The sequence below is a fragment of the Jaculus jaculus genome, chromosome 1 (assembly GCF_020740685.1).
Source record: "Jaculus jaculus isolate mJacJac1 chromosome 1, mJacJac1.mat.Y.cur, whole genome shotgun sequence".
Taxonomy (NCBI): Eukaryota; Metazoa; Chordata; class Mammalia; order Rodentia; family Dipodidae; genus Jaculus; species Jaculus jaculus.
Window position 1 is genome coordinate 242,725,743 of NC_059102.1, and position 12,777 is coordinate 242,738,519.

Below are 12,777 nucleotides of genomic sequence, written 5' to 3' on the forward strand. Positions count from 1 at the left end.
ACTTAAACACGTAAGTCCAGAATTATCTTCAAGAGGAGGCTTAATAACAAGGCTTGACAAGCAGTTTTTAATCCATAAGTACAGTGGGCATTTTGGTATTTTGACCACTGGAAAACAGAAGTCATAGCATCAAAAAAGATCTGAGATGTCTCACATAGATTCCTTTCGGTATATTTAAGGCTAACAAAAAGTTGACATCAGAAGTTTAAAAGAAGATCTACCATATGACCTAGCTATAGCACTCCTTGGCATATATCCTAAGGACTCACCTCATTACCTTAGAAATACTTGCTCAACCATGTTTATTGCTGTTCAATTCACAATAACTGGAAAATGAAACCAGCCTAGATGTCCCTCAACTGAGGAGTGGATAATGAAGATATGGCACATTTATACAATGCAGTTCTACTCAGCGGTAAAGAAAAATTAAGTTATGAAAATTTGCAGGAAAATGGATGGAACTGGAAAGGATTATACTTTTTTTAATTTTTAAATTTTTATTAACATTTTCCATGATTATAAAAAAAATCCCATGGTAATTCCCTCCCTCCCCCCTGACACGTTCCCCTTTGAAATTCCATTCTACATCATATTACCTCCCCATCTCAATCATTGTACTTACATATATACAATATCAACCTATTAAGTACCCTCCTCCCGTCCTTTCTCTTCCCTTTATGTCTCCTTTTTAACTTACTGGCCTCTGCTACTAAGTATTTTCATTCTCACACAGAAGCCCAATCATCTGTGGCTAGGATCCACATATGAGAGAGAACATGTGGCGCTTGGCTTTCTGGGTCTGGGTTACCTCACTTAGTATAATCCTTTCCAGGTCCATCCATTTTTCTGCAAATTTCATAACTTCATTTTTCTTTACCATTGAGTAGAACTCCATTGTATAAATGTGCCACATCTTCATTATCCACACAAGATCATCATAATAGGAGGAAAAGATCATGACATCAAAATAAAAGAGAGACTGATTGAGATGGGGAGGGGATATGATGTTTCAAAGGGGAAAGTAAGGGGAGGGAGGGTATTACCATGGGATATTTTTTTATAATTATGGAAGTTGTTAATAAAAATTTTAAAAAAGCTGGGCGTGATGGCGCACGCCTTTAATCCCAGCACTCAGGAGACAGAGGTAGGAGGATTGCCATGAGTTCGAGGCCACCCTGAGACTCCATAGTGAATTCCAGGTCAGCCTGGGCTAGAGTAAAACCCTACCTCTAAAAATAAATTAAAAATTGGAAAAAAAAAGTTTAAAAAGCAGCTGGGCAGGTGGCACATGCCTTTAATCCCAGCACTCTGGAGGTACAGGTAGGTGGATCACCATGAGTTCAAGGCCACCCTGAGATTACATAGTAAATTCCAGGTCAGCATGAGCTAGAGTGAAACCCTGCCTCAAAAAAAAAAATAAAATAAAATAAAATAAAATAAGTGTTTTTAAAAGTATTTTTATTTATTAATTTGAGAGAGAGACCGAAATTGGCAGGTAGAGAGAGAAAGATTGGGCATGCCAGGGCCTCTAGCCACTGCAAATGAACTCCAGATGTATGAGCCCTTGTGGGTCCTGGGGAGTCAAACCTGGGTCGTTTGGCTTTGCAGGCACTAAGCCATCCCTCAAGACCCCCCAAAAGTTTTAAAGACAGATAAAATTCACATTTAAAAAGGAAAAAAAGCTTGGTGTGGTGGTGTATGCCTTTAATCCCAGCACTTGGGAGGCAGAGGTAGAAAGATTATCATGTGTTCAAAGCCACCCTGAGACTACATATTAAATTCCAAGTCAGCCTGGGCTAGAGTTGAGACCCTACCTGGAAAAAGTAAATAAACGCTTGCCTGTGAAGCCTAAGGACCATGGTTCAAGGCTTGATTCCCCAGGACCCACGTTAGCCAGATGCACAAGGGGGCGCACACATCTGGAGTTCATTTGCAGGGGCTGGAGGCTCTGGCGCTCCCATCCTCCCTCTCTCTGTCTCAAATAAATAAACAAATAATTTTTTAAAAAAAATTTAAAATGACACCATGGTAGCTTTTCTCGTCTTTCTCTTTCCAAGTTGGTTCCGCTGAAGGACACCCTTGCTCTTGACATATCCTTATAGCCCGAACAAGCTCATTGAAAGCTTGATCTACATTCATCTTGATCTTTGCTGACGCGCCTTTAATTAAGGTGCCCTACTAGCTGCTGTCCTTCCTGTATGACTGGCCTTTGATGATCCAGGTCTGCATTATTATCAGTTAAAATCATTGGAAACTTATCAGGATCCTATACTCTGAGAATCTGTCTTTGAAATCGAGAGAGTTCTTCAAAACTGCCTCTGTTTATGAGACCGGTAGGAAGCCCTCGCCAGTCCTCAGGTACTGCTGTCTCATGGCCGCAAATTCTTGTCCAGCTGTGTCCCCCCCCACCTCCCCCGAGGTAGGGTCTCACTCTATTCCAGGCTGACCTGGAATCCACTATGTAGTCTCAGGGTGGCCTCGAACTCCTGTCGGTCCTCCTACCTCTGCCTCCCGAGTGCTGGGATTAAAGGTGTGCGCCACCAAGCCCGGCTTCTCTGTTTCTGTCAATTCCCTAACAAATCTTAGAGTATTTCCAACCTGATAACTGTTTCCATGTCCAATGATAAGTGGGTGTGTCAGACTGGGCAGGTAGAAAAGTTATTTCTGGATGGTGAACGCAGATTTGCCAACACCGCCGCCCGCATCCACGGGGTTCTCTGCCGAGCCGCCCACGCGCCCTGGGCCCTGCTCGGGAGGGCTGCAGGCGGCTAGGGCTGGAGCAGCCCTGGGGAGGATCCGCGGAGGGCGCGGAACGCGGTGGGGCGGGGTGGATGGGGGAGGAGACTGGCTGTGTCCCGGGCCAGGGGGCGCTGGCAGGGGCTGCAGAGGGCTGCCCAGGGCAGCCTCCAGCGCCGCTACAAATGGATGTCTCCCTTTCTTTAATGTTTTTTTTTGTTTGTTTGTTTGTTTTTTTTTTTTTTTTTGAGGTAGGGTTTCACTCTAGCTCAGGCTGACCTGGAATTCACTGTGTAGTGTCAGGGTGGCCTCAAACTCACGGAGATCCTCCTACCAATGCATCCCCAGTGCTGGGATTAAAGGCGTGCGCCACCACACCCGGAAAACATTACTTTTAGGAAATGAGAGAGAGAATGGGCTCTCCAGGGTCTCTTCCCACTGCAAATGAATTACAAACTCACGCATTACTTTGTGCATCTGGCTTTATGTGGGTATTGGGGAATTGAACCTGGGATTTCAGGCTTCTTTACAAGCAAGTGCCTTTACCCACTGGGCCTTCTCCCTAGCCTTCATAAACTGTTTTATTTATTTTTGAGGTAGGGTCTCCCACTAGCCCAGGCTGACCTGGAATTCACGATGTAGTCTCAGGCAGGCCTCGAACTCACAGGGGTCACAGAGATTCCCCTATGTGCTGGGATTAAAGGCATGTATTACCACGCCTGGCTCACAAACCTTTAATGATAACTTTAGTTTTATCACCTTTTCCATCTTGGAAAAATCCTTTAGTTTAAAATTCTTTCGATCCAAATGTCTTTGCAACCAGGCCTTGAACTCATCTTTCCTCTACCCCCCAAGTACTGGAATTACTGGTATTTGCAATCATAGCTTAAAAAACTTAAAAACATTTTTGGGGGTCTATTTTTATTTATTTGTGAGCAACAGAGAGAAAGAGACAAAGAGACAGTGCACAAGAGCCTCCAGCCACTGCAAATGAATTCCAGATGCATGTGCCACCTTGTACATCTGGCTTACGTAGGTACTGAGGAATCAAGCCTTAAACCAGGGTCCTTAGGCTTCACAGGCAAGCGCTTAACCACTAAGCCTTCTTTCCAGCCCAGAAAACTTTTTTATTTAATTTATTTACAAGCACAAAGAAAGAGTGGGCATGCCAGAGCCTTTAACCACTGCAAACTCCAGATGCATGTGTCACTTTGTCCATCTGGCTTTACATGGGCACTGGGGAATTGGATTCCTTAGGTTTTGCAAGCAAGGCCCTTAACCACTGAACCATCTCTTCAGCCCTAGAAAACTTATTTAGGAGAGAATGGGTGTGCCAAGGCCTCCTGCCTTTGCAAACAAACCACACGCATGTGCCATTTTGAGCAACTGGCTTTACATAGGTATGGGGGAAATCACACTCAGGCCATCAGGCTTTGCAAGCAAGACAACTCTCCAGTCCCTAAGTAAAATATATTTTTAAATTTATTTTTATTTTTATTTATTTATTTGAGAGCAACAGAGAGAGAGAGAAAGAGTCAGGTAGAGAGAGAAAATGGGTGCGCCAGGGCCTCCAGCCACTGCAAATGAACTCCAGACGCGTGCACCCTCTCTGGCTAACGTGGGACTTGGGGAATCGAGCCTCGAACTGGGATCCTTAAGCTTCACAGGCAAGCGCCTAACCGCTAAGCCATCTCTCCAGCCCTAAATAAAATATTTTAATCTGGCAAGTTAGTTTGGTTGAAGTGTGAGGCTGATGAAATGTGTTTTGAAAATCTAGGAAGCTGTATCTGAAACAAAAGCAAATCATATTAACAGTCCTAGAGACATCTGTTGTTTCTAAATCTGCTGATTTAGATTCACTAATTTGTTGGAAGATTTACATCTTCTAACAGGTATTCAACACTTGCCCTACTGTGCTGGCCTGCAGCACGAAGGTCGAAACAGACCCCGCAGGAGGGAGTGGGAATGGATCTGAGACAAGAACACAAGGAATGGAGCCAAGCCAAGTTCTGATCAAGGCTCAGGTTTATTCAGGCAGGCACAGGCTTATATACAGAAGACAGTGCCCTCCTGCCCAGGGCCATGTGGTAACGCCCCTCTATCAGGTGCCTATGCCTTATGTTAAATGATGCCTGGCGTTATTTCACCTGGGCTGACTTCTCACCTAGGCTGTAGGATGAGAGATTAAAGACCACCTGGAGCTCCCCTGCGGCTCCCGACAGGCTACAAAGCATCCCCCTTGCCATTTGGGTCCCTACAGCAACCAAAGACAAGACAAGTTTTTCTCTTTTCTTTTGGGTAATCTGCACATAAGCATATTAGGGTGAGGAGAGGGCTACAACAGGAATGTAATTTTAGGAGATGGAGGTAGGAGGCTCAGAAGTTGATCTTCAGGCTGGGCGTGGTGGCGCATGCCTTGAATCCCAGCGTGTGGGAAGCAGTGGTAGGACGATGCAGTGAGTTCCAGGCTGTCCTGAGACTACTGAATTCCAGGCCAGTCTGAACTAATGTGAGACCCTACCTCGAAAATGCAAACAACAAAAAAGAAAGCCGGGCGCGGTGGCGCATGCCTTTAATCCCAGCACTCGGGAGGCAGAGGTAGGAGGATTGCCGTGAGTTCTAGGCCACCCTGAGACTCCATAGTGAATTCCAGTTCAGCCTGGGCTAGAGTGAGACCCAACCTCGAGAAAAAAAAAAGGTTGATCTTCAGCTAGATAGCAAGCTCAAGGCCACCCGAAGTTACAAAGAAAAAAATCTCCCAACCTGAGACTACATAGTAAATTCCAGGTTAGCCTGGGCTAGAGGAAGACCCTACCTTGAAAAGCCAAAAAAAGGAAAAATCTACATCTAGATATAGGGCTGGAGAGTTGGTATAGCAGTCAAGAGTGCTTCATGCGCAAGCATGAGGGCCTGAGGGAGCCCAAGACGGCTGAATCTTTTTTTATTAACATCTTCCATGATTGTAAACAATATCCCATGGTAATGCTCTCCCTCCCCCCACTTTACCCTTTGAAACTCCATTTTCCATCATATCCCCTCCCCCTCTCAATCAGTCTCTCTTTTATTTTGATGTCATCATCTTTTCTTCCTGTTATGATGGTCTTGTGTAGGTAGTGTCAGGCACTGTGAGGTCATGGATATCCAGGCCATTTTGTTTCTGGTGGGAGCACGTTGTAAAGAATCCCACCCTTTCTTTGACTCTTACATTCTTTCCGCCACCTCTTCTGCAATAGACCCTGAGCCTTGGAAGGTGTGATAGAGATATTGCGGTGCTGAGCACTCCTGTTACTTCTTTCCAGCACCATGATGCTTTCTGAGTCAACCCAAGGTCACTGAAGATGTCTGGATTTTGATTCCCCAAAACCCACATACATAGCTGAGCATGGCTACACACATTTGTAACCCAGCCCTGTGAGGAGCAGAAACTGGAAAATTCTTGGGCTTGTGAAAACAGCAAGCTCTGGATCCCTGAAACTGAGTGAGCAGTGGAGGAGGATACCCCAGTTTCCTCTGAACTACGTGCACAGGACACTTCATCTGCACTCACATGGACATACACGTGCCACATCACAAGTATGCACAAGTTAAAAAAAAAAAGTGCTGGGCGTGGTGGCACACACCTTTAATCCCTACCTCGAACCCCCCCCCAAAAAAAACCAAAGTACATTTAATTATTTTATGAAGAGTCTCAAGGTTCTCTCAACATACTTTTTTTTTTTTTTGTTTTTTCGAGTTAAGAGTCTCACTCCAGCCCAGGCTGACCTGGAATTCACTATGTAGTCTCAGGGTGGCCTCAAAACTCACGGCGATCCACCCACCTCTGCCTCCCAAGTGCTGGGATTAAAGGTGTGCACCACCACAACCAGGTGAACGTAATTTTTAAAATTTTATTTGTTTATTTATGTGAGAGAATGCAGCAGACACAGAGAGAGAATGGGGGCATCGGGTCCTCTAGCCAGTGCAAATGAACTCCAGATGCATGTACCACTTTGTGATCTGGCTTATATGGGAACCAGTGAATCAAACCTGGGTCCTTAGGCTTTTCAGGCAAGTGCCTTAACCACTCTCTCAACATAATTTGCTAGTTCTGCACTCCTATCCAAAATGTGTAAATTTTCAGTAAGTTTTAGATCAGGAAGATATAAAAGATGGTAATGGTCCATATAATTGAAAAGCTGACTACTTGGTTATATTTATTAGCGTAATCAAAAGTCCTAGACTGGAGGGATGGTTCACTGATTAAAGGCACTTGCTTCCAAAGCCAGATGGCCCAGGCTTGATTCCTCAGTACCCACTTAAAGTCAGACACACAAAGGGTCCCATGTGTCTGGAGTCTGTTTGCAGAGGCAAGAGGCCCGGATGCATCCATACTCTCACAATATTAAAAAAAAAAGAAATCAAAAGTCCTATAGAAGAAACAGCATAATCTAACTGAACATTCTTATAAATAAGATGAGCCATGAATCATCTTTTCTCCTCAGTCACTAAGTGAACCCAAATCAATGAGAAACCAAATTCCTAAACAATCCTAACACCAATGACATGGTCATTCAGGACAGTGGCGATGACTACTGGGTTTAGAAAGATTTTCTGCAATTTTTTGCCTGGCAAGGTGGTGCACGCCTTTAATCCCAGCGCTCTGGGAGGCAGAGATAGGAGGATCACCGTGAGTTCGAGGCCACCCTGAGACTACACAGTGAATTTCAGGTCTGCCTGGGCCAGTGAGACCCTACCTCAAAAAAAAAAAAAAAAAAAAAGTTGTGCAACTTCTGGTAGTTATTCCACAGGTTCCTTCCACTGGAATGAAAGAAGTAAAATCAAATCAGTGGGGGAAACAGGGCCCTTTTAGGGTTCTGACAGCAAAATAGGCAAAGCCGGGGCTAGAGAGATGGCTTGCCTATAAGGCCTAACGACCTGGGTTCAATTTCCCAGTACCCACGGAAAGCCCGAGGCACAGAGACGCGTGCACCTGGAGTTCTTCTGCAGCGGCTTGAGGCGCTGGCTCTGTCTCTATCTCTGTCTGCTTGCAAATAAATGAAAATATTCATTAAAAAGAAAAAAAAAAAAAAACTACTCCCGTCAGCCATAGCTTCAGCACAGACGGCCCTGGAGCGCTCCCGGCCGCAGGCCCCAGCTCCCGACCTCCTCGCGGGACTCACCGCGCGCATCCCCGCCGAGTCGTCTTCAAAACGACGCGCGCCAGGCAGCCAGGTGCGCTCGCTCACGTGGCGCCCCTCCCGACGTGACGTCGACCTCCGCGAGGGGTCGGCTCGAGCTCCGTGACGTCATCACGCCGCGCGGGCGCCGAGGCCTCCCGGAGCCTGGAGGAGCGCGGTCGCTGCTCGCGAGCGTCGGGGTCGGGGCGGCGGCGGCGGCGGCGGCGCTCCGGCTCCCACCCAGCCGCCTGCAGGCCCCGCGCCCCCCGGATCCCCTCGGGCAGGGCCGGGCCGGAGCCGCCGGGCGTGTCGGAGCCCAGGTGAGTGGCGCGCAGGTGGTGGCAGCCAGCCCTTCCCTTGCTACCGTACCTCTCAGCTCCCGCCGCGGCCTCCCCGGTTCTCGTCTTCCCCCCCCCCCGCAGATGGAATGGCTGTCCTCCCGACACCCCCGGAACTCCACCCGCCCTGTTACCTGGCGAAAGCTTCTCCTCCGAGAAAGGCATTCAGCCCCCAAGCACAGTGTAAGCAGAAGTGGATTTAGCAAAGCAGTCTCCCCAGGGAGATTGCAGTGGGCTCGTTCCCAAGGGGTATCAGGTCCTGGGGTTCCGCGCTCTGTATTGTTGAGAAGGTTCTTGTTGACTATTTATGAGGTGGGTGACATATTCATGGGAGTAAGGGGACCCACCGCTTTCTCGCCCAAATCTTACGGGACTGGATCTCCCTTTTAGCTTATCGCCTCCGGTTGATCCTCTTGGAAAGCAGAGCATGAAAACATGAACTCACGTGAAGTCTGTAGAAGATGCACACCGGCAGCTGGTGTAGTAATCGGGGAAGTGCCCCGATGCCTTCGTTTCCCAGTAGCAAAGAGCAACTTAGCTAGTTTCCAGGATGTTTCACCACAAAGGTGCATTTTGACCATCAGGCGTTATAAGCTGCAGTTTTCCTTGGTTACCTCATACTGGCCTCTAACTCTTTGGCTATCAGGGACATTCTGACACCTCCATCTACTGGTGCCAGCGGTAAGCCTGGTGTTACCATGGGAAACCTTCCTTTCTCTTGAATTTATTAGCCCCTTTAGATTCCTCCTTCAGAATGGAACCCCTGGGTTCAGATGCTAACAGAAGTTCTAGAATAGATCATTTCTGAAAGGTGAAGAATGTGCTGAGGAACTTTGTACTGGGTTTGTTTTGGCACAAACTTCAGAACCTAGCCACAGACTGGGCTCTGTAGTAACACCCCCGGAAATATTCACAGCCAACTGACATTTGGTCAGAATTGAAACAGTCCCCGGAGTTTCTTGCGACTCCACAGTTGAAACGATGTTGACTTAAGGAACCTCTTCAAAAATTATGGAATGCTTTGAATAATCTTACAGAGTTGTTGGAGTATTGAATGTCAATGTCTGTCTGTCTCTCTCTCTGTGTGTGTGTGTGCGTGCGTGCGTGCGTGCGTGCGTGCGTATAATTTATTTATTTGAGAGAGGGGGGTGAGGGGAATGGGCTTGCCAGGCCCTCCAGCCACTGCAAATGAACTCCAAATGCATGGGCCCCTTTCTGCTCTGGCTTATGTGGGTTCTGGAGAATCGAACCTGGATCCTTTGGCTTGCAGGCAAATGTCTTAAATGCTAAGCCATCTCCCCAGTCCCTTGAATAGTTTTGATATGGCAACTTCTTTTTTTTTTTTTTTTTTTTTTTTTTTTTTGAGGTAGAGTCTCACTCTAGCCTTGGCTGACCTCAAACTCACAGTGATCCTCTTACCTCTTGCCTACCCCGTGCTGGGATTAAAGGTGTATGTCACCACTTCCAGCACAACTTTTTTGTTGTTTTTTTGAGGTAAGTTCTCATTCTAGCCCAGGCTGACCTGTCACTAGTCCCAGACCGGCCTACGTCTGCCTTACAGTGCTGGAATTAAACGCATGTGCCACCACGGCCCAACTTTTAAGATGAGGATTTAGCATCTTATATTTTTAAAGTTTGTTTATTTATTTTCACTGTATGTGTATGGGCACACCAGGGTCTCTTGCTGCAAAAAAAAAAAAAATCCTGACCAGTTTTATGTGGGGGCTGAGGAATTGAACCTCAGTACATCAGGCTGTACAAGCAAGCACCTTTAATCTCTGAGCAATCTCCCCAACCCCCCGATCTTATTTTTACTATTAAAAAATTATGGACTTTGGAAGATCAGTTTCTTTCCTTTAATTTCAGAACATTTTCGATTCTAAGTAAAAGACTGTCTCAATAATTACCTCCATTTCATTTCCCAGAAACTTCCTGGGGAGGAAAAAAGTATAACTGAAGTCTGTTCAAGAAAGTTCTTATGTTGGTGGGGTGTTTTGCAGGGAGGAACGGGTGGTTTGGTTTTGTTTGAGGCAGGGTTTCACTCTAGCCCAATCTGGCCTTGAATTCAAAGGTGAGCATATTACCTCAGCTTTTTGAGTGCTGGGATTAAAAGTATGAGACGCCATGCCTAGCATTTGTAAGTAATATAATGTATTATTTCATTTAACTAATTCATACATGTGACCCTTGCAAGTGTGGTAGTCGCTTGATATCCACAGCCTCAGGTGCTGGCTGGCCTGGTGCTTGCTGTGTAGAACAGACTGACCTTAAACTTGTATTGCTCCTCCTCCCTCTTGAATACTAGGATTGTACAGGCCTGTCCCACCATGCCCAGATTTTTAAAAACTATTTTATTTGCTTATTTGAGAGCAAGGGAAGGAGAGACTGGGCACTCCAGGGCCTCTAGCCACTGCAGAAGAACTCCAGACACATGCAACTACCATGTGCATCTGGTTTACATGGGTTCTGGGGAGTTGAGCCTAGGTCTTTAAGGCTTCACAGGCACGTGCATTAACCACTAAGCCACCTCTCCAGCCACTTTGCTTTTGTGTCAGGTTTCACTAGACAGTGCTAACTGAGCTCACTATGGAGAGCAGACTACCCTCCAACTTGTATCTGCCTTCTTAGTGCTGTAATTTCAGGGGATATGCCACCACATCTGGCTCTTATGTCTTATATAAAATAACATACAGCATTTGCATGTAACTTGTGCACAGACCAGATTTTGATTACTTATATCTAATGCAAAAAATATTATATCCTGTTATCTGGGGGAAAGTAACAAGGAAACAAAACTCTGTACATGTTCCAAACCAATGAAATTTTATTTTTGATCCTTGGTCGGCTGACTTCAGGGATGTATTAAAGGATGGGGATTCAGAGGAAGAAGAGGGCATATTCAGGAATCATTGCTGCCCAGATCTTGGTGATGGTGGCAGTGATGGGGTGATCTATGCTTGTGGATGTTTAGATCTGAGAAAAACTTTTGCTTTTGTTTCTTCTTGTTCTTGTTCTTCTTGTTGTTGTTCTTCTTCTTGTTCTTCTTTGGTGTGTGTGGTGGTTTGATTCAGGTGTCCCCCATAAACTTAGGTGTTCTGAATGCTAGGTTCCCAGCTGATAGAGATTTGGGAATCAACGCCTTTTGGAGGTAGTGCATTCTTGGGAGCAGGTTTATGCGTATTATATCCAGTTTCCCCTTGCCAGTGTTGGCACACACTCCTGTTGCTATTGTCGACCTTATGTGGGCCAGGGTTGGTGTAGTTTTTTTTTTTTTAAACTTTGTTTTTGAGGTAGGGTGTCACTGTGGCCCAGGCTGACCTGGAATTCATTGGGTAGTCTCAGGGTGGCCCTGAGCTCATGGTGGTCCTCCTACCTCTGCCTCCCTAGTGCTACACCGTATTTTGTGAGACAGGATCTGCTACTGAACCTGGAACTCACTTATTCAGGTAGACTAGCCAGCCAGCAAACCCTAGGAATTCTCCTGTGTCTGTTCCTCAGTACTGGGATGATAGGTATGACCACCACACCCAGCTTTTATGTGGGTGCTGGGGACCCAAACTCAAGTCTTCATGGTTATACAGCAAGAACCTTATTGCTTGAGCTCTCTCTCCTACCCTGGAAGCCTTTTCTTAGTTTCTTAGTTTATTTAGGTAAGAATGTTCAGGTTCCTTATTTCTTTTCTTTTCTTTTGGTTTTGGTTTTGGTTTTTTGAGGTAGGATCTCACTCTAGCTCAGGCTGACCTGGAATTCAATCTGTAGTCTCAGGGTGGCCTCGAACTCATGGCGATTTTCTTACCTCTGCCTCCTGAGTACTGGGATTGAAGGCGTGCGCCACCATGACAGGTTCCTTATTTCTTCTGATATGCTTTTCTCTGTAGTTACACTGTCCAAGAACTCCTTTGTTCTTTCTCCATAGTGCTTGATGGGTGGCATTATGGCCCCCAAAGACATAATGACAAATACTCATGCTAAATCCATCCTCAACTCAATGAACTCCCTCAGGAAGAGCAATACCCTGTGTGATGTGACTTTGAGAGTGGAGCAGAAAGACTTCCCTGCCCATCGGATTGTGCTGGCTGCCTGCAGTGATTACTTCTGTGCCATGTTCACTAGTGAGGTGAGTAGCAAGTTATTGTTACACACATGAAATTAATATATGTAACCTTGCAGTTCTCTGTGTTAAGTCAATGATTAGAATAGGATGTGAAGGCAATGTTGGAGCAACATCTGTCACCTCATCTCATCAATGGCCGGGGTTGATTTGGCTGACCTGACTGGCTAGGTGGGTGTCGCTTCCTCCTTCACTGCTCCTTGCACATTCCTGCTGAAGCTATCTGCTCCTGAAAGAGGAGTTCTGTTCTTTGATCAAGGATATACAAGTGCTTCTCTGTTGGAATCCCCAAACAGACTCTCAATGAATGAACTAGAAGCTTAAAACTAGATACTGAAGAATCCACCTGGTTCCTTAGGCTTCGCAGGCAAGTGCCTTAACCCCAAGCCACCTCTCCAGCCCTATTTTAAAAAATATTTTATTTTTATTTATTTAT

The 12,777-nt window shown here is 46.0% G+C and overlaps 1 protein-coding gene and 1 pseudogene across 4 annotated transcripts in view; one reads left to right on the forward strand and one right to left on the reverse strand.

Moving 5' to 3' along the window:
- Window positions 1-2,001: 2,001 nt before the first annotated feature.
- Window positions 2,002-2,373, reverse strand: LOC101595206 (annotated as a pseudogene).
- A 5,749-nt stretch (window positions 2,374-8,122) lies between these two features.
- The window catches only part of Klhl12 (kelch like family member 12), a 39,197-nt gene continuing 34,542 nt past the window's right edge, over window positions 8,123-12,777 (forward strand). Inside the window, exons 1-2 of one of the 4 annotated variants that reach the window (XM_045139717.1) lie at window positions 8,123-8,212; window positions 12,147-12,347. In XM_045139717.1, coding sequence (XP_044995652.1) covers window positions 12,153-12,347 — 195 coding nt within the window. In that variant the 5' untranslated portion in view covers window positions 8,123-8,212; window positions 12,147-12,152. Of the gene's footprint in view, window positions 8,213-8,317; window positions 8,414-8,798; window positions 8,912-12,146; window positions 12,348-12,777 lie in introns of those variants that run through there. The other 3 variants (XM_045139721.1, XM_045139726.1, XM_045139710.1) reach the window with 3 other exon arrangements.